Source organism: Hydra vulgaris, chromosome 04, assembly GCF_038396675.1.
Source record: "Hydra vulgaris chromosome 04, alternate assembly HydraT2T_AEP".
In the NCBI taxonomy this organism is placed as follows: domain Eukaryota; kingdom Metazoa; phylum Cnidaria; class Hydrozoa; order Anthoathecata; family Hydridae; genus Hydra; species Hydra vulgaris.
In genome coordinates, this window is record NC_088923.1 from 38845001 (window position 1) to 38871500 (window position 26500).

A 26500-nucleotide genomic window follows, 5' to 3' on the forward strand; every position below is an offset into this window, starting at 1 on the left:
ATATATAGCAAATAATATGGATTTAAAAAAAATAACTCAACAGAACGCGCAACTCATTTACTAAAGGTATAATTAACTCTTTTGAAAGTTCCCTAAACCTTTACACATAGATCACATAACTCTTTTAACTAAAAATATATTGAATAGGCAGTAGTGCTTTAAATCGACTTAGGAGCTATTTAAATAATTGAAAGCAACTTGTATACACTGATGTAGTATCACCAGTAAATTTGCTTGATATAAACTGTGTAGATCCTCAGGGATCAATATTAGGTTCTCTTATTTACACCAACAATCTTCATAAAGCCACAAATTTAATGATGATTTTGGTTTCAGATGACAAGGACTTATTTTTATCTCACAATAATATTACATTGCTATTTCATATCATGAATAAAGAACAAGTAAATGTTTCTGATTGTGTGGGGTAGTACTAGTAAAAATAAACTCCAACCTCTTTATTGTCAACAGAAACATGTTGCACACCTCATTAATTTCAAGGATCAATTTACTAATGCCAAGCCTCATTTAGTTGAAACCAAAGTTTTTAATATATATGAGCTTAATATTTTTTATGTTGTTGATTTTATGTTTTAATGTAAAAAACAATCGATCCTAACGTACCTTTACATAATTTGTTTACTAAAAAAAAAAAACTAATTAAGATTTGCAAATTGATAATGACATTTGTCAATCAGCTTATCAAACTAATTTTGGAAAATACTGTATTTCATTTCATGAAGTTTTTTTTTGGAATAAAATAGTTTTGTATAACTTTTATTTAAGAGTTTATCTCTTTTTCAAACAAAAACATAAAGAAGTCATTTTTTTATTAGATGATATTTTCTTTTTTGATTCATTTGAAATTTAATAATTTATTAATTTTTATTAAACACTTTTTGTAAATTTTTTTTTAACATCTTTGCTTCCAACAATAGTGGCTGCAAGCAACCACTATTAGAGTTGGAAGTTACTGGAAGAGAAAAGATGAAGATTGTAGAGCAAGATAACAATTGACAGACAACTGAAAAGATTGCAAATTATATGAATCAGGAAAGCAAGATGAAGTAAGCCAATTCCAAAGAACTGATGTTCGAGGAAAAAACTAGATGAATAAGAGTTTTTGGAGCATTTAGGAACTGTCACAGAAAAAGGAGATTTAATTAAATGATGAGTAACTCAAGAATAAATTTTAGAAGATGGCACAATTATAAAATTTTAGTAGATGGCACAATTATAAAACTGTATAACGCATCTTTATATTTATAACGAAACTTTTTTTAAATTATTGTTTATACTTTTAATTCTAAATTGTTTTTTGACCTACTAGTATAATAGCTTGAAAGCTTGAGTTCTTTAAATTTTTATTTTTCATTGTAAATTTCTTTATATATTTTGTGAGTATTTTAGTATACAAAATTTTAACAAGAAAAACTTTTCATTGGTACTCGATGACAAGACCCAAGGGTCTAATACAAGTCCTTGTATTTCTCTATTTCTTAATATTGATCACGTAAATTTTTTTATATTAAAGTATTTTATAATTTATCACAGATTGCTCTTTTTAAAATTTAATAAAGGAAAAAAAAATTAAACATATTGATAATGCAAAATTTCTGCATGCACTTGGGCCTATGACACTTAAACAATAACATCATATAAAAATATGTAGACACTATCAATACACATTATAAATAAAAAGAAAATTAAAAAAAACAAAAAACAACAACAATTCATAAACAAGGCTGTTGAAGTTTACAATTCAATTCACATTTATTTACAATTCATTATAACAGTTTTGAAAAATGAACAATTTTTAAAGGAAATTTATTATTAAAAAGTAGCACTGTTTGTTTAACTGCTGTTTTTACAAAATACTTTTTTTCTTACAAATTAAAATTGTTACCGTTAGCAGAGAAAATAGCTTTTATGCACATATCTTTTTCCCCTAATAAAATAAAAATATACGTAAAAAAGAGAGAATCATAAACTACCAATAAATATAATGAAAACAACTTACATCCACCTAACTGATCAGAAAGAAGCACTTGATAATTATTGCGTGATAAATCTGTTGGTAAATTACCAATAAAAAGAGAATATTCTGACATGGGTTCCTTTTTAGGTTGAAGGTAAAACTTAGTGTCCTTAAAAAACAAAAAAAAATAATAAACTTTTATGGATATCACTCTATTTGTTAGGAATATTTAATTTTAGGAATAATTCAAAAACTGTTTAAATTTTACTAATACTTTTTTTTAGAGTTTTTTTTTTCAGTGGAATTTTTTTGACAAGTTTTGGAATGCTTATCTTCACCCAAATTTTCATTTTTACCTTGTTGTGTACCCGTTTAATGTTGGCATATATGAGACAATATGTTTAGCCTTGTTTCACATATATAACATTTGCCGTAAGAGCACTTTAATTAATGAACACCAGGATATGAATTAACTAGTGGTGTAGGTTTATTTTTGCAACTAAGTTTTGGAGTTTTTTAGAGATTTAAAACACTGGTGGGTTATTTCATGTGAAATCACCTAGTTTTTCAAAAGTGCTTTAGGATACCACTTCAAATTTACTTCAAATTTTGACCACCCACAGCTTTTATGAAAAAACACAATCCCGAAAATTTAGCTTGATTGACCAAACCATTGTGTTATTAGGACTCATAATCAATATAACTTACAAAAACATTGATAATCTTAGAGTCATGGTATGAATTTGGTTTAACTTGAACATTTGTGACTGCATTTTTGCGATGTACCAGTTTTGTTGTTAGTAACTGAAATGTCAAGATAGTATAGCATATTGCTTAAGTCAGCAGATTCCATTGTGTATTAAAAGTTGTTTATAAAGTAGAACTAAAATTTTTTGCGCATCTTTATCTACCTGAAATTGTGAATGTATATCATCATCATATCTTTTAAACAATTTCACATAGATGTTATTATTAGGCGTCATTAAAAGAGTATTCATGATACTGAAAAAAACACTTGCTAATTGCTAAGCACTTTTTAAGCTCATGAATATCATTTTTTGCATTAAAAAAAAACAATAGGAAAGACCAAATTGGAAAAGTAATTTGATCTCCATACTAAAGTTAATTTAAATATAAAACTTGGGTTGCTTCTTAATTTTTTAACTAATATGTGAAAATAAAACATTTTTATATTTAAATTACATAATTCTTATTTTAAAATGTCAACTTAATTATTAAACTTTAACTTTTGTTAAATCTTTTTAAAGAAACGTAATAAGTGAGGAGGACTTTTTGTTTATAATAAATACAAAAACGACTGCTTTTGCATGTTTCTTTAATTTTTCATTCAATATGAATCTTTACTTTATATAATACCACACATGAAATCATGTTATTTTAACATTTCGCATCTCATCTAGAGTTTTTACAGTGTTTTTATATCTAAATTTTTTTTTTTATTGAAACTTGTATCAAAATTTGTAATAACTGTTCTTGAAAATGTTTGGTAAAAATTCTGTTTGGTTGAAAATGTGTTATTCGTTGCAAGTTCAAATAAAAATACTCAATAGAAACCAAAAAAAAAAAAATTAAATAATAAATTAAATATCAATAAAAAACAACATTATTTTACTTAAAATCTTTCATTTTACAACCTCAAATTTAATACTTTTTGCTATTTAATTTCAAATTTTTTGATAACAAAAACTTTAATATTAATTTGTAATTCACAGGATATTGATTGTAATTTTATCTTAAATTAAAGTATGAATTATACCCTGGTAAAATATTCATAATAACTAAGAATTATACATAATAATGAATTATACCCTGGTAAAATATTCATACTAACAATAATAATAACAATAATATCATATTTGTAAAAAAAAAGAAGAAATAAACAAATCTTTAAAATGTTAGTTTAAAACTACTCAACAATTTTGGGAACAATATGAAAATAACATAATGCTATGAATTGCTATGCATATAAATGCTATGAAAATAGCAACAAAAATCCTACCTGATCATCAAAATCATTATAACTCCGTTCATTGTATTGGAAATAATTCTGTGCTACTAAATAAATAATTAATTCTCAACATCTTGAACAATTTAAAATATAAAATTAACATTAAACAAATTAAAAGCATAAGAAAACACTTTTGAAACTTAACTCACACCTTTTTCTCAACTATTTCAAAAATTGTGAAATGAATAAATTTAAAAAAATATTGTTACAAAAAAAAGTACTTAAATAGTTTCATAGATTTGCGTGGGTATTTAACACATTTGAGGAGAAAAAAACTGCAAAAAAAGTCTAAAAATTAAATACCAGCATCCAGTGATATATTTTAGTGAGATAGCATCCAGTAATATATTTAGTCAAACTTTATTACAAAAATTAAAAAAAACAATGAAAACCAAAGTTAAAATGATTATTAGAAAATAAAAGAATATTAGTAATTAATTAAAAACTTTTTTAGTTTAGGCCACAGAATTGTCACACATTCATCAGGATTAAACAAATGCTGAAAGTTTTAAAGCTCATATTTGTCTGAAAGGTAGTGAAAAATGAATATATAAGTATGCAAGATTCCGCTATAAAGAAGTATGGAACATGCCCTATGTTCCCTCAGAAATCATGGGCCCTGGAAACAATTCTAACATACATGTTTATTGGAACTACACAAAAGCTGAAAGTTTAAGAGCTCCAGCTAGTCTGGAAGGTAGTGAAAAATCAATCAGAATATTCTGCTACAAAAAAGTGGTTACCTGCCCTGTTAGCCTTATATGGAAATCCATATACTTGCAGATCAAAATCCTTAAGTTTTCAGAAGGTCAAAGAATATATGTGAGAAAATTTTTTTTTGATATCATCAAGGCCACATGGACTTCTTGAACATTAAAAACAAGTATACAACAAAATTGCCTAAATTTATTTGAATTGATAAATACAGATACTTAATAATAATTTTTTCTGACCACTTTATTGGATTCGCCACCCATGAATATGGCCAAATAGAAATTATTAAGTAAAAGATCAAATTTTTTTTAAGCTATGTGATTTGAAATGTTGGAATTCAAGAGGGGCCTGGCAAATATCTGCTTAAAAAAATGGTTGTATTTCAGGATCTTCTTGGAGCTAGAGGCTAAAATTTTAAAGGAATTCTTGATTTACTAAGTACTCCTAACTGTATAAAAATCAGTGAAATCTGAGATATATGGTGACATTTTAAAAATTTCTGGGTCAATTGACATGGAATTACTTTAGATCATTTGCCTTATTAAAAAATATAGAGGTCTTTTTTTATAACCAATTAAGTCAACTTCACCTTTTTAAAATGATAAAAAATTTAATTAAAATATCTATCTGAATATTGTGTGTGTGTGTGTGTCTATATATATAAATATATATATATATATATATATATATATATATATACATACATACATATATATATATATATATATATATATATATATATATATATATATATATATATATATATATATATATATATATATATATATATATATATATATACCCTTGGAATTAAGAAAAATGAGGTCGGCAAAAATTATTTGATACAAAGGTCTTATAATATAACATAGAAACAAGGTCGGCAATTATTTGCCAATTTTAAGAGTGATTAAGAAATTTAGGATTTAAAGTGTAAGTGAGAAATAAAATTAAAACGTCATTAACAATCAACCAATTAACATCGAACCAATAAAAAATGGCATTAACAGTCAACCAGTTAACAGTTAATCAATAAAAAAATCATTAACAATGAAACAATTAACAATGAACCAATAAAAAATATCATTAACAATAAACCAATTAAAACCAATTAAAAACATCATTAATTACCGAATAAACCAATTAAATTCTTATGCAATTGTATTTTGACCACACCAGTAATACTAATATGTCATTAAAAATATTATACAAAGATACATTTTTACCAAACAACTCTATTAAAAGAAAGCGATTAAAAAAAAAAAAGAAGTAATGAGCCGCTTATATTAATTAGTTATATGTTATATATTTTATTTTAATTTAAATCATCAAAACCATTTCAGATATTTTTAACATGAATATTGCTAAATTTTCTTTATTTTTTGTATTTATACAATATATTATTATATAATTTTTATTAACATTACAAAACTCAACATTATAAATTGTCATTGTCAAATGTCAAAATGTTATTAAAATAAAATAAAAAAACCCAGTTAGCCTCCAAACATATTCTAATATTTTTTAACTAAGACAACCCAAATGTGAGAGCTCTCCTCAAAATAATGAGTTTATAACTTCTACATGATCATAACTTTTAAACATCAAAATTTTATTAAATATAATTTAAATTTATTGATGAATATAAATTTAAGTTAAAATAGTATAAATCTTTCAACAACAATCAAAAAAATTAACAAGTTTCTGAAAAACATAGACTCAGTTCTTACCAAGACCAAAATTAAATCTTAAAATAAAAAAAGAAACTTTGTTGAATACTTTAAATGATTAATTTTGTATTAAATATAAAAAATATTAAGCAAATGTTTTAAAGATGACAAAAATAAAACATTATGAGTTTTTATTTGGAGGAGATATGCTCTAATAAATTTCTTACAAAGGTAAAAAAAATACCCAAATCTGGTCTTAACTTCATTTTAATGACTGAAAAATCTTCAGGCTTTTTGTCCTACAAAATGTATAAAATATTTAAAAATAAATGATTGCATATATTTTAAGAGCTTGTGACTGCCAGACCTACATTATTTTATAAAAGTTGAATATTTTTCAGTGCATGCTTCCAAAGTTAGAATGATGGTCAACGATGTGCTTTAGATCATTGTGGTTTTGGCTGATAACAGGTAACAAAGGTGTTCAAAATACAGTCTAAAATTTATTAAATTATAAAGCACCATTTTCTTATCATTTTCTTTCAAGTAGTATTAGAATTCATGTCATCCATTGCCAGACACTTGAAATGGTAGAATACATGGTACCTTGAATTTTAAAACTTTTTTCTGACTTATTGCCTTAATTTTTCAAAACAATTTCCTTTACCACAGTTTAAACAATTTCCATTACCACAGTTATTGCCATTGTTATTGTTATTACCACAGTTATTGCCATTGTTATTGTTATTGCCACAGTTATTGCCATTGTTTTATTATCATTTTGGAAAAAATAGCTAATAAAACTACCTTTTGAATAACAACTTTTATTTATTCAATCAAATAGCAATTATTTTTAGTTAAGTTATGTAAGTAAGGTTTTTGCTGTAAGTTTTTTCATATAAAACTAACAATATTGCTAAAATATATGTTTGTCTAGCTAGGTGTTAGAACTGTAGAAAGTGTCTCGATAATTAGGAAATTTCTTTTAATAGTTAGCCAAGTAGCCTGTACAAATGTTCACTTTAATTCAATAACTAAAGTAGTTACAACTTTCTGAAGTTTAAGGGTGTCTAGCAAGAATTTTTCACAATAAAAAGTGTCTAGCAATGGATGACATGATTTCCAATACTATTCTGTGGATAATTATAAAATAATGGTGCTTTATAATTTAATAAATCTTAGTCAGTACTTTAAACACCTTTAGTACTGGTTCTAAAGAACATAGTTGACCATTGTTCCTAGTTGTGTTAAACACATGAGCTGAAATTTTTTATAAAACAAGCGTTTATAAAATAAAATAGGTCTATTGGCCATGGGCTCTAACAATTTAGTATATTTGAATGAATGCATTATTTAGTTAAGTAAAGATATAATAAAAATAAAGAAAAATAAAAACTCTTAAATAAAAATATAACTTTTTAAATACTTTTAAAAGTGTGTGTATATATATATATATATATATATATATATATATATATATATATATATATATATATATATATATATGTATATATATATATATATACATATGCATGTATGTATATATGTATGTAAAATGTATATATATGAATGTGTGTGAGTGTGTATATATATATATATATATATATATATATATATATATATATATATATATATACATATATGTGTATATAAACATATATGTGTATATATTAATATGTATATATATGTATATATGTATATATATACATACATATATATATATATATATATATATATATATATATATATATATATATATATATATGTATATATATATATATATATATATATATATATATATATATATATATATATTTATATATATATATATATACATATATATATGTATATATGTATATATGTATATATGTATATATACACATATACACATATGAGCCAAATTAATAATTTTAAATAACTAGAAACTTAGCATAAAATTTTATTTGAATTTTATATAAATTTGTAGCTATATTAATGTTATTATAGTTTTTTTCTTAATATTAATTTTTTTGTAAATAAATCAAAAAAAAAAAAAAAATTAACTTTAGAAATTTTCAAAGTAAAATGTAAATAAATAGAAACTTTCCGATCATTTCCTGCTAAATGTTAATTGTTTTTATTTCTTTAAGAAATTGGTTACCATTGGTATTCTCTTTAAATATAGCAGCAGTTGGCCTTACATGTTGGATAGGAAGAAAGGAAGAGTAGAAATTTAAATATATTATACAGGGTTTCTGCCAATATTTTAAGATTGATTTACCTGATTTTTCTCTAATATTTAAGATGTATTTTCCTGATTTTTCTCTAATATTTAAGATGTGTTTTCCTGATTTTTCCCTCTAATCCACTAGTTGTTTTCCCTGATTTAATTTAAAGTTACCCTTGATTCATTTAACTCAACTTCAGAAAAAATAGACTTTTATTCTTTTAGAAAAACCAATTGCAAAAATACATTTATACAATCCACTTTTATAGTACTAAAAGAAGTTCATAATACTATTTGCCAAATAAAATTTTATATTATATCTACAAAATAGGACTAACAGCCAAGTGTAAATAGATGTATGTATGTATATATACATATATATATATATATATATATAAAGTGTATATATATACATATATATATATATATATATATATATATATATATATATATATATATATATATATATATATATATAAAGTATATATATTAAGTGTATATATATTAAGTGTATATATATAAAGTGCATATATATAAAGTGCATATATATATATATATATATATATATATATATATATATATATATATATATATATATATATATATATATATATATATATATATATATATATATATACATATATATAGAGGTCACTTTAAACAAAAAATTAAAATCTTTTCATTACGCCTACAGGAGAAAATTGCATTTAAAGTTTCCTACTAAATATACCAAAAACCTCTATTTTCAAAAAGTGTTTGCACAGTCAAAAGTTCAAAAAAACTCTTTTTTGCCTTAAATTTTACAAATATCACAAACTTGTATCCCTAAGATTCAAAATTATGTTTTAATTAGGAATATTTGCGTATACATTCTAAAACTAGTATACCAATATACAATATAGTATATCAAATTTCTTTTGATTTTTTATTAGGACAAAAAATCAAAAGAAATTGATATCAAAATTTTATTCTTAAGCATGGTATTTTTTATAACACAATTTTTTTCAAAAAGATGTGCATATATTTCTAAATATATATACACTGAATTACAAAGTAGCTTAAACCAAATTTACTTTAAAATTTATAATTATCAAAACTTTAAAATTATCAAAGTACCTTACAAATTTGAGACTAAATAAATTGTAAACTTAAGATATTCTTTTGATATTGAGATAGTAGATTTTCTGACAAAAATAAGTAATTACACACACGAAAATATTCTCTGACTATTTTTTTTTCCTGAGAGCTTTTAATCTACAACAATTTAATTTCAAATGTGTTTGCTGTTAAGATCAATAATACAATCAGAAGTTTGATCCAGTATTCAGGATAAGAAGGTTGCCTTTTAAACCTTTGCCATCATGAATTTGGCATGCATCGATTTAGTGGTTTGCTCACTGAAAACTCCTAGCCCAGTTTCATTTTTTTCAGCAAATTCCTTAATGTAATGAAAAATGCATGTGCTTTGGGAATAACTGAAAGAGCTAGGAAAGAATGCTTGAATTCTGAAATATTTTGATAGAATCCTGCCACCAAGATCTTTCTAAAACAAGCTTTTTTAACAGACTGAAGCTTTTTAAAGCAATCAAAAAAATGCATTGCTTGCAATGCACAATGCTTTTGGGCAAGACTCTAAAGAATGTCAACATTCTTCAACAGTTTGTTGCATTCATTTCCATTGAACTGTCCTTCATGATATGCTTGCATTTGAAGGTGCAAGAGATTTGGCCATTTTTATGCTTGATCTCATATTTCAAGGAGTTGTTTGAAAATATGGTTGAAGATTCCAAGAAAAAGAGTCCTATTGGAGGAATTACATCAAGAATAAGCTCAGATTGCCTGTAAGAGTTAACTAATGGAGGATGGACAACATTTGTATAATTCTTAGCCGATTGAAGTTTTGCGCTTAAAGAGAGGAATCAAGCATAGCTGTTGCATAAAGAACTAAATGCTCTTGATAGGCCAGAGTGTGTAGGGTTGTCAGACTTGACATAACACCAGCAACAAGGGTATTTGCTTGAGTGAGACTGGATACTACATCAAATGTAGACTACTTTTGTTGCACATGAAATTATGTAAGACACATCTTCAACTTGTATGAGGCTTAATACTTAAAAGTATAGAAATATTGTATAAAGCCTGAAGCGCTTTAAACAAACAACTCAGTTATATTTCTCATTTATTCATTGTCATTTAAACTATGCAAGTATTGTTTGATGTTATGCCAATAAATCTAAACTGGAGCCTCTTTATCATAAACAGAAGCACTCTGCTTGTCTTATCAATTTTAAAGGCAGATTTACTCATGCCAAGCCTCTTTTATTTGAAATGAAAATTCTTAATGTATATCAGCTCAATTTTTTAATATGCTTTATTTTATATTTAAATGTAAAACTAACTCCTAATCAATTTCTTTACACAATTTACATACTAGAAATCCTGGAAAATCCTGGAACTTGCATACTAGAAATCCTGGAACTTTTTTCTGAAACAGTTTAATATTTTGTTACTATATTTTACTTTTACTAACTTTTTAGCCAATTTTTGTTCTAGATTTATAACGAATTTGATAATTATGTATTAACCGTTATGCAAAAAAAAAAAAAATTTGTATAATGTTGCTGTCAGTATTATTAACATTTACTAATTATTTAGTTATCTTATATTTTCATATTTTTTCATAAATCCACATACTTTGTTTTTTTCTTGTCGAGAAAAGATCAATATATCCTTGAAAAACCTAAAATTTTCCTTAAAAAGTCCTGGAAATATCCTGGAATTTTGAATTAGTTATTGGCTGGTCGCCCTATTATTTTGGAAAACCAAGCCTTTCATTTTGTTGAGCTTCTCTTTAAAGCAAAATAGTTTTTAAACATTCTGACTTTTCTTTCGAATAAAACTCTCTTTGAAGAAGAAACTTAAAGTTAATCATTTTGTCTCTGGATGATATATTTTGAAACGCTTAACAACTTGCTGTATTTTTTGATGTGTGTAAAAAATTATGTAAGTATTATTATGAGGTTTATCATTTATGAGCAGTTCTATGTACATAGATTTATATATGTACATACATCTGTTTATGACATGATTGGTCTTTTACGAGTTTCCATATTCTTTTATATTTTACTTATTTCTTATTATGTAACGATTTTTTATTTTATCCATTTTATTGCAAAATGATTTACCAGAATGTGTAAAAAAAAAAAAAATAATAATAATTTTATATATATTTCTATATCTTATTGGCTCGGGTTTATTTATCCAATAAGTACCAATTTTAGCAGCTTGTTGTTTTTCACTTTTTCAACCAGTTTTTGTTTTTCATTTTTTTTTCACTTTTTGTAGTTTTTCTTATTTTTTTTTACTCAGATTGACAGGCTGTTTCTAATGTGTCCTTGTACTTCTTCAGAAAATCAAAACATTTGGTACTTTAATGGTACTATTTTCACATCCAATCTTACTTGATATATCTATGAATCATTCTAAATAATGACTTCTCAATAATTTTTCCATAATTGAAATGTCATCATTTGAACTATATATCATTTAGGACTATCTTAATTTATATATTGTATTTCATATATCAAATCTAAAAAGTAATAAATAAGAATATTGAATCTTTAATGAATACATATCAGATTTTATATTTTCAGAAAATGAAGAAAAAAACTCCCAAAACCAGTCATTTCAGAAAAAAACTCCCAAAATCAGTGAAGTAAAACTGAAAATTGTAAATGTACCGAAGTTTTCATAGCTCTCTAAATCAGGCCAACCAAATTTATTGACCACAAAAAATGGTCAATAAAGTTTTATTGTTTATATATATATATATATTATATATATATATATATATATATATATATATATATATATATATATATATATATATACACATTATATATATATATATACACATTCTCACAATAAAAAAAATAAAATGGTAATTTATAATATATATTTTTTTAATTTACTAAAATCAATATCATTTTGTTTTACTGCTTTTTATATAGTTTTGGAAAAATTAATAGCAAAATATGTCAATCCAAACTCTGTTACTCACTTTTTACCACATTTCCCTATTCAACTTAGCACTAATTTAATATCTACTTTCAATTTTTTTTTTTACATTGATGATAGAACTTAGGTGGACTTTTAGCTGCTTCTTTCTGGTATAGTTTGGAGTTTTTCAATTAAACACTGATTCCTCCAACTTTATGAGGGGTCTGGTACCATCTCAGCTCTACTTATACATTCAACAAAACTTTAGAAAGTTGTATAAAACCTACAGTGAAATATCAAATGCACACATTAGTCACCTATGGTGACTAATGTGTGCATTCGATCAATTGGAAAAAAATTCTGTAGGTCTTACCTCTGGCTCTGATGTGCTAGCTAGAAGTGAGCATGTTTAGCTATATTCACCCAATTTGAAAGTGAACAAAAACATAACGAGACCATACTAGATGACCAAACGGAACATACAAACTCACTACATCATCATACCTATAGACATTAACAGTCTCTAAAATCAGTAGATCCAATATTTGTTCTTTGTTATATACTTTTGTTCATAATTTTTTTTGACCTTATCCTTGTATATTTATTTAGATTTGTGTTATAATTTGTGAATGAGACGGTATATTTGTGAGAAGCATAACAGTACGAAAATTTTACACAAAAATATGTATTAGCGTATTTTTATAACATATGTATTCTTGATTAGAATGTACTGAATAATTCTACTAGACAAGTTTAGACATGATTTCGTTAGGTTTTTTTTTCTAACTAATTTTTGCTAAGTTAGTTTGTTGTGGATTGCACTATACAGTCTTCACTAACATTCTTTTGGTCGTTTTGTCAACAACATTGTTTTTTAACATTACATTTTTCAGTGGTTATAAGCTATTAATAAAAAATCGCATTTATTGTCTCATCTGTTTATTTTCTCACAATTCTTTGCCTACTAAATTAATATTTGTAAATTTTTAATCTCTGGCTAACCATTTTCTAAGTACTCTGAGTCTGTTTTGTGTGATTGTCACTACTTATCAGGCAAGATTTGTATTTTTCATACTATTGGAGTTACCACATTTTCAACCATATTTTCTACTAACTACTTTTGTACTAACCACAAACCATCTTAGCTTGGTTTCGATGTTTATGAGTGGTATTTACTTATTATATTTGACAGACATATTACAGCCATAAAAGAAACAGTAAGTTACTCTTAATTATTAATTACTAATTTCTATTGGCTTTGTTCTATACATATGCGGTAGTGGTGTAGTGGCGCTCGCTTCATAGGCGAGAGGTTCCGAGTTCGATCCCCACCATGTCTCTGGTAGTACCGCGCTCAACTTGTTTCTCCGCGCAGCGGCCTTGTTCTCTAAGGTTCGTGTTTCGGAGTTATAGAGTTGAGAGAGGGTTAAAACCACTATTAAGTAGCCTCCTCATCTGTAGTGGCCTTCTCGGCCTTGAGGAGGTGAATAACAAAAAAAAAAAAAAAAAAAAAAAAAATTTAAATTGTTTATTTTAGTACATGTGTACACATTTGTCTCTTCTAGTGTAAACGTACATGATATTTATATGTATTTACCTATTTGTTTATGGTCACACCACGCACATCCCTCACCACCCTCACAAGATCTCTAAGAATGTTGGAGCTGTAATAAAAACTGGGATAGGGATTGGGATATTTGGCTTTTGTAGTGTAGTCCTATAATATTGCAATATTGACTAGCATGACATAGAGCGCAGGAGGTAAGATCTGTTGCAAGGACACGCCCCTGACGAGTGGCGTTAGTGCAGGTCTCAGGTTCTCTGAAACTTCACTGGTGATCGCAGTGCATTCCTGAGGAGGGGGATCACCATATATCCACTAATTAATTTTAATTGGTTATTATGGCACCAACATTTTTTTACCTCTTACACCCATGAATTTTAGCGCTTTGTGAGCTTTATATTATGAATTTGTTACATTAACGACATTTATATATTTTTATGTTACACAGGTGATTATCAGTTTTCAATTTATTATCTAAAGTTTAGACCATAAATAACATTTTTTCTTTTTATATTGTCCCATTTATTACCATTTTACTTACTATTTTGTTATCTACTTATTTTATTGTTTTTGTATGGTGTGAATATTTTAGTTATGGTTACCATTAATAAACAAGGAGATTTTATTGACTTGTTTACTCAAAGACCATTGTCTTATCATTTGCTAAGGATGACTAGAGTGTGAGTTATGGTTCCCCCTCTTCCTGAATTGTTATATTTTATTCCTCCTACTAAATAGTCTTTTGACTAATTTATGTTTTTTACCTAAATGATATTATTTACAATCTGATTCTATTATCATATATCTCAGGTCTACGTAACTGGACGGGTCCATTGGTCACTTTTTGCAATCTTTGTGTCGCATAAACAAATAAACTTTAGAAAGTTGTGTAAAAAATGAAACAAGAAATAGACGTAAACAAAATAGGAACAATGTAGGACAGCATAACAAAAATTTCATAATTTAGACATCAATGACTAACAGACACCACAAAGACCTGTAATATTCTGAATTTCACTCTGATTACTATTAATTTTTCCAGTATTTAGTTTAATTAATAGCTACTATTAAATATTATTACAAATATTTTAACAAAAAGTTTTGATCTATCAATAAAAAATATAACTATTTAAAACATTAGAGATTAATAATTATATTTGTTTAGGAAATTTCAAATTGTTAAAAGAAATCAACATCATTTTTTCAAAATTTAAACAAACACAAAAAATTCATCACCTTAAGATAAAGCTGCTTTAATGTATTTTCAATCAAATCATTGATGGTCGATTGTGGTTTAATTATCACATCTGCGCTGGAAATCCATGCACTAAAAATGCATATATTTTCTTTGTTATATGAAAACTACTGACAAATACTATATAAATATGATATAACCCTTATATATATTGAATACCCTTGAAACCAAATTATTAGTTGATCAAATTTATTTAATACAAGTTTTATAATTACAGTTTTATAAACCACTTAAATTGGAATGCATTTGCATTTTTTGTCACTTTATATTTTATTATTCATTAAGAAAATCCAGAAAACCAACCATCTTTAAAAATCAATAAGGGTACAGCTCTGAAAATCAGTTTAAATGGTTTTGAGGCTAGCTGGTAGTTATATTTCATGAACGCTTTGGTACCTTTCAAAAAAGCAGTATTGACAGCTCTAAAATATTAGAGTATTATTAATGCTATGTTGCACATGGAGGAGTCTCTGCTATTGCGTTTTGTATTCAATGTCTTTGGTTCAATTAGCAACAATCAGGCAACTGCATAGGCTATTAAAAAAAGTACCATAAGATATTATTAAAAACTAATCATTTTTACCAAATTGTTTCTATCTATCCTTTATAAACATTTGTGATGATGGAAGTATCTTATTAACTGTCATATCTTTACTTTTGCAAAATTCGCTAGACTTACTTGCTTTTTGTGAAACTTATCAGTATTCAACTCTTTTATTTCCGGTTCATGGCATTAATGGTTATTATCCTTTGTTCAGCAATAACTTTAATAGCCACATGCTTGGCCTGATCATATACTTGCATATTAATTCCCCTATTTTGCTAAAATCAAACAAAATCCTGTTTTTTTATGAGCTTTTGCTCAGCACCTTTTGGCCTTTTTTAATGCTTTCTTCCCAGGAATGCACTTTTTTAATTTTGTTTCAGATCAAATTGACTAAGCATTTTCTCTTTGACTCTAAGTCAATACTGTTGTAATTGGTGACTTTAATGCTTATCACACTGAATGGCTTGGCTCTAGTTTTACTGACTTTACTGGCTCTACAGCCCAAATTTTTTGTCTTTCTCAGTTAAAAATTCAGCCCTAATTGGGCAAATTTCCTTAATAAACATAGGGTGCCCATATTTTTTGATAAGTCAGCTTGTCAGTCTGTTCCAGCAGAAACAGATTGGTGACAATATTGGTGACAATGCTGGGTTTTGTGAATGCTATGGGTAATACAGTTCCAAATACAAGAATTTTATGATAAATAAAGCACAGAAAGCTTAGGGTTGTGTAATAAAAAGGGTTGGACAACTTATTAGGTGGAATAAAGCACTTTGTATCTCATACTAAAACATTTGTGGACCATCCAGTGCTGTTATTAATGGACAACTAAGAAAGCCAAATTTCATTTAAAACAAGATTTGCAAAAGAAAAGTTTTTGATTTTACTAACATTTGCACTACGCTGCAGTCATAAATTGCAGCCTTTACATTTTCAGTGTTTAGGCCATTTAAATCTTATTTTAGATTGGGTCAAAGCAAATGATTGGTTTCCAATACATAGGGGTATATGAATATAAACAAGTTACCTTAGCTGACATGCACAGCATATGACATGTTGTTCACAGTAAAAAATGTTTGCAGTGGGTTTCTGAAATGTGAGATCTATTCCTTAATAGACAAATATTCAGGGAAAGTATCATCTAGTGTTAGAGACAGACCTCTTCTAATCAACCAATCCAAAATTTATGTGAAAAAAAGAAGCTGATTTTTCAGAATCAAAAGCCAAAATAATTAGTCTGAATTTGGGGTTTGGATGAATACCATTCATCCATACCCCAAAGCAATAAACCTCAGAGCAACTCACAGAAAAAATTCTAGAGCAAGGTAAAAGTACTATATTAACTAAAACTCCAGAAATACAGAAACTAAAAGTCCAAAAAATAACACACAAAAAATTTTTTTAATTTAGTGGAAAGATTTTTTTAACTTAGCAGAAAGATCCAAGCTATTTTTGTTTTATTATTTTTATATATATTTATTTTAAACTAATTTTGTTTTACTAAAAAAAAAAAAAAAACATTATTTTATTTTAGATTTTACTGTTAGTAATTTTGGTTTTTTAAATAAAAACATGTTATGTTTGTTGATATATGGAAGTGTTTCCTTACTATAAAATGTTTTCATGGCACTCTTATTGCATAGATGTATACTATATACAAAGTGGTTTTGGTATCCCTAATGGTTGATACTACGCTTTACTGCTTGACTGTCTTGAAACTTACTATTAACTTCTCTTCATTTTTCAATAGTTATATCTTTTATACTTGTTTTATTTTTTTTTGTCTCATGCAATGAGTAGTTCTCAGTGAATAAGACAGATGTCCTGGTCCAATAAACTGCTCTTTTTTCACCAATATGCATATGCAGAACCAATTTTTTGTTTTAGTGCATCATAGAGAGTTAATAATTATCAACCTATTTTTCAATGTATAAATTAAACAACTTTAAGAAACCATTTTCTGAAAACTATTCCATTTATTAAGGTTCTAAATAATTAACTTTAATATTAATTTTTTATTATCATTTAACATAAAATAATTTATTTGTTTTCTCGACATTTGTATAAATGAACTAAGATATCTTAATACTTTTTTTCATTGTGCAACTTTGCAAATGATGATTTTTTACTTTTAAAAAGTTATTGACAAAAAATATTACTACTTACAAAGAAAAAAAACTCAAGCTAATTACTTTATCAATGCTTTTTTGTGAAATTTCTATTTTTACTTTTTTGATATCACACAATCTGTTTAATATATAAAGCTGATGTAACTTTTATAAAATATTATTTTTCTAAACTACAATTTTTTGCAAAATAAAACTTATAAATATAAACAAAGATATTGCAAGTTATATTGTTTCAAGCGTAAATTCAATCAAAAAAATTAATAAAAGAGTTGTATCCATAAAAGAAGTTTTTTTAATTCATAAAAAGATAAACTTTTTTAAAGATGTCGTTTAAAGTTTGTAATAATGTTTTTTCATTTTTTTGATAAAATCAATCATTATAACAAAATAAACAAACTAACAAAAAAATTAAAATACCAAAAGTTACGCTAATAAAAAATAAAATTTAACATGAGGTATTTTTTAGCTACCAATTTTTTGTTTTGTTTTTGAATTTTTTAAAAACATTGGGTAACTATTTTTGTTATTGTTTGTTATGAGAAATTGTTTATGTAAATATTCTTGCTATTGCAAGATGATAAATAAAAGTTTGTTTCTCTTATGATTTTATGATTTCTTTTTTTAAGCATCATATATCATCTTTTTTTTTTCTTTTGCTGAACGTTTTTGATGGAAAAGTTAGAAGAATTAAAATTTTCTTTGTTTTCTTTTTAACTTATTACATTTGTAAATAGCACGATTTGTAAATATCAAACGTAATTTTTATGCAAACTTTTTTACCTAATCTTCATTAAAACTTTATACTTGTTTTAACGTTAATTACTTCTTTTATCTTACCGCTTATATGATATCTTTAAGTATATGTTTAAGGATGTGTTTAAATATTTAAAAATGATAAAAAATGGACTAGGTGAATTGGCTTTGTCCTTACGTTAAATGGCTGAGCGCGTACATAAATGGTACGCCAGTTTACACTTTAAAACAAGGCCCGTAAAAGTATATATGAAAATCATAAGTGCTTCTATATATACATACGGTCTTGTTTCCATATATCCATTTAATCTTGAATAGGATTTTTTTCACATTTCATGGACCAATTGAAAATCAGCAAAGGGTTTTTAGTTTTATGAATGCATCATTCTATCAAATTTATTTTTAACCATTCTCAGTCCATCATTAATTTCATGGACCTTACCATTTGTAAAAATGTTTGTGATATGAAAACAACTATTTATAAAAAACCTACAGATACGGTTTATTTTTTGCACTATGAATCAAATCACTTTTTACATCTGAGATCTAACACTATTTTTATTCAAGCCCTGAGATGTAAACAAACTTGTATCTGACAACAATATCTTTATAAAAGAACTTGAGACCTTAGCACAGATTGCAATAGTTAATGCATACCCTATAGAAATCATAAACACTATTAAAAAAACTTTAAGCTATACTCAACACCAAAATATATACAAGTAATGAAAAGAAAAAGAAATAGCCCTTTTTGTTATAATACCGACAAAGAAAGACAAATAAGGAGCATAACAAGTATTGTTCCTAAGTATAAAGTATTGCTCCTAAGTATAAGGCACTTAATAAGAATTGGCAAGAATCTGAAAACAATATAGTCATCAATACCAAATATTATTTTTACCAACACAAAATCAATAAAAGACTTACTTATTCGAACAGCACATAAAAACTAGTTATAGAATAGTTTTCATCCTATTAATTCTTTCTTTTGTTTTGTTTTTTAATTTTTTATTTTCAACATAAAATAAAAATCAACACCCAAATTTTCATTTATTGTATAAAATATTAATGATCCTTTATTGATGAACGACAATACTCTTACTGAATTTTCTAATTAAGGTCTTCTCAGATAAATATTTACAACTGATCTCTTATAGAAATTATATATACAAGTCTCCTTTATATTGTGCTTGTCATTTTGTACTCCTGATCTAATTCTTAACCTTTATAAATCTCTTACTCGTGGAGCTTGAGCCTCTTTTGGATTGTTAAAAGGCTACCAAGTTTTAGCTCCTGCCCCATTGTTACAAGATTGCAAATTTTTCTCTTGAGTAACTGCTTGAGCAAGCCCTAATAACTTGTTCCATCAACTAAAATTAAAATGTCTCAAATGAATTATCATTCAGCAATACCACATTACTTAACTGTAACTGTTTCTTTAGGTTCAAAATTGTTTTATTTACCTCATTTTCTTTCAAAAACATTGGTGTTTTCAAATTCTTTCCATTCATCGTGATTTTCTGAATCATACAAGAGCTTTTTTAATTCTTCTGTCAATTACTTAGCATTTAATTCATTTCCTTGTTTTCTGTTTACTCATAACTTAATAAGTGGTTGCTTGCAGGTTTGCAAAAAAAAACTAAACTGAAAATCCTTTTAACTTAATCAATTAGAAAAAACTTAGCTAGAAATCCTTGTAAACCCTTGTTTTAATCAAATGAAAAAAAATAAAATAATTGCATAAATCAAAGATTTTTTTGTCAATTCTACCATAATTTTTTGTGGCTATAAATGATAAAACCATGACTCAAACCGATATTGATTAATACGTTTTAGTAGCCATGGATTAAAGCCATTTTAAAAAAACAGTTTAAATTAACAAAATTAATTCTTAAAAATTTTTTTTCAAAAAATATCCATGTTTTAAATAAATGTAAGAATTTTGTGTGCAAACTACCACAAAATTATCAAAAAAATAAATACTTTTAATAAGATTTTATCTAAAGTTCATAGCTCACCAAAATAACACATCGAAAGTAATACATTTGGTGTATTATTTTTTTATATCAGATTTGAAACACATTAAAAATATATGAAAATAAAATGAAAATATAAATAGAGTTAGATTACAAGAGTTAATGATATAATAATTGAGTGTTAAATCAGTTAATAATTAGTGATATAATTAAAAATATTTGAGTTGTTTTATAAGTTTTAAAGAGATAATATATTTGAGTTGTTTTTTTAAGGAGTGCACTTTATCATCATTTATTCTGACCCAATCAAAATAAGATTTGAAAAGCCTAAACACTGAAAAATCTAAAGACTGCAATTTATGACTGCAGTTTAGTGGAAATGTTAATAAAATATTTTTTAACAAGTTTTTTTAACACAGTAAAAAAAGCAAGAAAATGGTAAACATAAACATAAAATGTAAAAACAATCTTTTCTAAAACTCATTTCATCTTAATAAACCATGAAGCATTTATTTTGTTTAAAATTAAAAGCCAAACACAGTATAAACTTAGCTATCAAGAAATAACATATAAAAAGTGTAAATAATCGAAATTAAAAATAATAACAAACTTCTTAATTACTCATGGAAATTATAGCTAAGATGAAACTGTATTATAAATAAAGATTACCAATCTTTTACAATTAATCAATATAAATCAAAATTATTACTTGATATTTCCAGCATGCACTGTTATTATGGATACACTGTTTATCCACTGCAAAAATAAAACTATATATATATATATATATATATATATATATATATATATATATATATATATATATATATATATATATATATATACATACATATATATATATATATATATATATATATATATACATATATACAGCTGTGGCCATATTATATATATATATATATATATATATATATATATATATATATATATATATATATATATATATATATATATACATACATATATATATATATATATATATATATATATATATATATATATATATATATATATATATATATATATATATACATATATACAGCTGTGGCCAAAAAATAAAGACCACTCTTTTTTTTTTCAAAATTTTTTAACCTTAGTATAATTTTATTTTGGAAAAAGGTATCAAAAAAAGAAAAACATTTTTAGAAAGAATTTTTATTGTATTTTATATTTATTATCAAAGAATTTATAATTTTTTTACAAAATAATGTTAAAAAATTAAAAAAACTGACTAGTAAAAAATACAAAATGGGAAAAAAATTGGACAAAATTTTAAGACCAGTTTCAAAAATATTTCAAAAAGCAATAAAAAAATAATTTAGAAACGTGTTGCTCCTCCGTTTATTTTCAAGCATACTTGTACTCATTCTGGCATTGAATTCATTTTTTGTTCAAGTTTTGATTACTTCATTCAAGTTCATTCAAGTTTTGATTACTTCATCAGAGACATTTTTCAAATGAGAGATTTCAAATCTTCCAAATTGTAAAGTTGTTCTTTACCAAGCTTGTGATCAAGCCACGACCATAAATTCTCTATTGGATACAAGTCTTGACTATTGGCAGGCCATGGAAGCACTTGAATTTTATTAGAATTGAACCAATCGCTAACAACATGCGCTTTATGACACGGCGCATTATCTTGCTGGAAAATAAATCCATCTTGCAACTGCCATAAATCAATGCTAGGAGTAAGCGAGGTACATAGCACATCTTGAGGTACATCTCAAGTAAGAAAGGTACATCGAAATTTCCAAAATTTCGATGTACCTTTCTTTGTTGAGACTACCATCGAATAAATGAAAAACGTCAACTCCACAGACACTCATACAGGCCCAAATGCCTATTGAACCACTGCTTTGTTTTGTTTGTTTCAAAATGCATGATTCATCGAACCGTTCGCTTGGAAGTCTACGCAACATTATGCGACCTTTTCTGTTGTCTACCTCAACGTTCATTTCATCACTAAAGACTACACGGCTCCACTGACCTGTTGACCAATTTTTATGTGGTTTGTACCACTCTTTCCTGGCAAATTTTTGTTTTTTATTTAGGCGTGGTTTTTTTGCAGCAGCACGCCATAAATAATTTAAATTGTGGAGGACCCTTTGCACAGTTCTAGGGCTTGCTTTCAGACCATTTAACAGTGTCCATTTTGTAGACAAGTCTGTAGATTATGCTTGTCTGTTTTCTTTCATTAATCTCACTAACGAGCGAACATCACGGTCATTTGAAATTTTATTGCATCCAGTCATATATTTTTTAAATCATTAAATCATATATTTTTCTTCAATCTATGCACGCATTTTTGCAATATTTTTATATCCTTATTTCAATTCAAAAAATAAATGTTTATTTGATATCGAAACTCAGGTTTCGACATTTTATTTTATAGCCAACGTAATAAGCAATAAGAACAGTTAAAAAAAATAATGGATTATTATTTTTAATAAGTGCAAATTAAAGATTTGAAAGTGGTCGTTAAATTTTGTCCAATTTATTTAAAGAAGATTTATAAGTACTCATCAGTTTATTAATAAGTTAAACGCTATTTAATTAGAATTAGATCAAAAAAACTATACCACTTTAATCCGTATGTTTTAATTAACAAGAAATTTAAAAAAAAAATTTAATTTGTCATTTAGAATCTTATTAATTTTAATTTAAAGATTAAGAAACCAACTAAAAAATGAGTGGTCTTTAATTTTTGGCCGCCGCTGTATATATTCAACAGTTTAAAATATAACTAAATTATTAATTAATTATAACTATGTTAATATAATTACATTATAATATTTAATTTTAACTATGTATAACTCCATTATAATAGTTATATTACAAACAATTTTACTTTATGCCTCAAAAATATTTGTTGATAGGAGGCCGGATATATTTTTGAGAATATTTCATCTTCGTGCAAGTCCATTTCACTATCTAAAAAATTGTCTTAAATATTTGGAATACGTATTTGGAAAAGCTAAAAAAAGTAATTAGAAAACTAATATTTAATACAATTATTATAATAAAAATAACATTTAATACAATAATTAAAATTATAATTAAAACTATTAATGAAAACATTAGAAACTAGTTATTTACAAACTTTCAAAGTTATGTTACCCATTACACAAGTTTTACATAATGTATTTATTTAATTTACATAGATATGTAAAAACAAAAAACTTAATCACAAGGTATCTTATTTCCTTACCACACATATTGATTCCAGTAAGATAAAAACTTGAACTGTCTTCTGTTTTTTTAAAAGATTCTATTGCAGCAATCTAAAAATGTATATATATATATATATATATATATATATATATATATATATATATATATATATATATATATATATATATATATATATATATATATATCTTTATAGATAAAAAACAGTATTAAAAAAAAAAATTGATGAGTGATTTTGCTTATGGAATTTATAAAATGAAATTTCCTTATGTGAGGCGCTGACATAGTGGTACTGCTGCCAAAATTATTATCCTAGAATAGCTCATGATATATATAAACAAACTTGCATATTCTACCTGTTTGTCAGTCAACCTAGCAGCACTCCTCACATGTTTTAAAATAAATGCAATAAATAAAATCATATATTTGCTAATCAGATGAAGATTGTATTAAAAATCTGCATAAAAAACCTTTTACAAACTTTGATTTCCTCTACCACTCTTGTGCATATCAAAAACATTTTAATTTGAAAAAAAAAGGCTCTTTATCCTCCAAGAAGTCTCAATCGTTTTTTAGTACTTTTAATATGTTGATAACTAATTTATATTGATGAAAAAAAAAATTTTTATTTTTAATTGCATGAGCTATTCATTACTGTAGAATTTTGAAATAATGCAACCATTAATGCAAGCAACAACTCTTTAGAACCTGAAACACTTTTTTTAACAGTTAACAGAAAGATGAGAGATAAAGAGCAAAAAGGTGCCATAAATACCAGATAACTTAAAAAACTGTAATAATAAAATAATTGTATAAATCACGAGTATCAAAAAAATATTGAAAGAGGAAGAGAACACCTACATTAAACAGATGTGACTTGGTGGAATAAAGAATCATCTATATTTCTTGCTGAATAACATTCGGCAAGAAATAACAATTCTTGCTGAATGACAAGTCATTGATATTACTATATTGATATTCATCATATAAGAATATCAACTGCAGTACCTTAGAAATTACCCTAAAAGTTAAAATACAAATAAAAATTAAATTTTAAAATTGTGAAGCCAGCTTGATATCATTTTATGGGCTTGCAGTAAATTACAAATGGAGAAGTATGTCAGAGCTCCCACCAGATAAAAAAATTTAAATTCCAGGACTATCCAGGACTTACAAAAAAAACGTTATAAACTCCAGGACTTTCCAGGACTTTTTTATAGATATCCCAAAATAACACAAAAACTAAATGCAAATTAATATAGAAATCAAATGTAAATTAAAGAAATTAAATACAGCTACATAAATATGGCTACATCACTACAGCTGAATAACTAAATGTAAATTCAAAAAATATTTGACAAAGAACTATTTTTTATTTGAAAGGAACTTTTGACGCAATAATTTCAAAAACGTCAGAATCATTTAAAAAACTCATAATATAAATACCATTTTTACAAAACAACAAAACAAAAACTAAAACTTTACTTAATAACAATGTGTACAAAAGTATGCTTTTAAAATTAAGCAGTGAATTTATCATTTTCATGAATCATCTTTTTTTCTATATTGTACAAATCCTCAATTTTCTTTTGTTTTTCTTGAAAGAGTTTCTTTTTTTCTGATTCTGCACTTAGCTCTAACAACCTTTTTCTCATTGTCCAAAAATTTTTTTTTAAATTCCTTCTGTTACATTCTTTTTGTTCTCTTTGCGATTGCAAATACTCTTTATATTGAATACTTGCTTGTATTACGTTTTGCAGCATTTATTTATTAATTTTGATACTATCAGGGGATTCTTCAAAGGAGGACAAATGATCTTGAATAAGACATAAGGCAATAAAGGTTTTTACTTTAAGATTTTCAACAAGAAGTTTTTTATTAACACTCCAAACATTTGCTTCAGCAAAGTCAGAGAAAAAATGATAAAGACTATTGTTTTTAATATCAAATTCTTTAAATGATTTTCCATTTGAGTCTACTATTTCAAAAAATTTATAATATTTATTTTTTGCTAGTTCGGCAGACTTTGGTGGCAATTGACCATAATTAACTAACTTTTGCAACAAAATTGAAAAATTATTGATGCATGTATTCCTTTTATTCGGATTTGAAATGAAAATTGGTTTAATAGTACTGCAGTGCATACAATGACAAACTTCTAAGGGGACTTCTCAAAGAGATATGTCAACAGACCAGCTGAAATCTGGCCTGCCTTTTTTCTTAAATATAACCATTTTTTGGTCACTGTAACTTAAATTAGCTTCATCAATTTTTAACTGAGAAGCAAAACCAACATCAATTTCATTTATAGGCTTTCTAATACTTTTATCTATTAAACTTATTTAAAGCTGCTGGTATAGACTGCTACCCTAATTTAAAACGTCTTTTAGTATGATTCTCCTGAGAAAATTGTCAACTATTTCACCAAGTATAATACCCATAAATGGAACCATGTAATACCATAAAAAATGTA

The 26500-nt window shown here is 25.6% G+C and overlaps 1 protein-coding gene across 3 annotated transcripts in view; it reads right to left on the reverse strand.

Moving 5' to 3' along the window:
- Positions 1–26500, reverse strand: part of LOC105846105 (diacylglycerol kinase theta) — a 100839-nt gene that overhangs the window by 59003 nt on the left and 15336 nt on the right. For 2 of the 3 annotated variants that reach the window (XR_010638234.1, XM_065796276.1), the window contains exons 8-15: positions 24047–24119; positions 23687–23769; positions 21527–21573; positions 15394–15484; positions 6633–6687; positions 3999–4054; positions 2021–2147; positions 1907–1948 (exon numbers count right to left, since the gene is read on the reverse strand). Coding sequence is in view for 2 of the 3 variants with exons in the window: in XM_065796276.1 (XP_065652348.1) it covers positions 1907–1948; positions 2021–2147; positions 3999–4054; positions 6633–6687; positions 15394–15484; positions 21527–21573; positions 23687–23769; positions 24047–24119 (574 nt within the window). In the remaining variant the exon portion in view is untranslated. The remainder of the gene's footprint in view (positions 1–1906; positions 1949–2020; positions 2148–3998; positions 4055–6632; positions 6688–15393; positions 15485–21526; positions 21574–23686; positions 23770–24046; positions 24120–26500) is intronic. The other variant, XM_065796277.1, reaches the window with a different exon arrangement.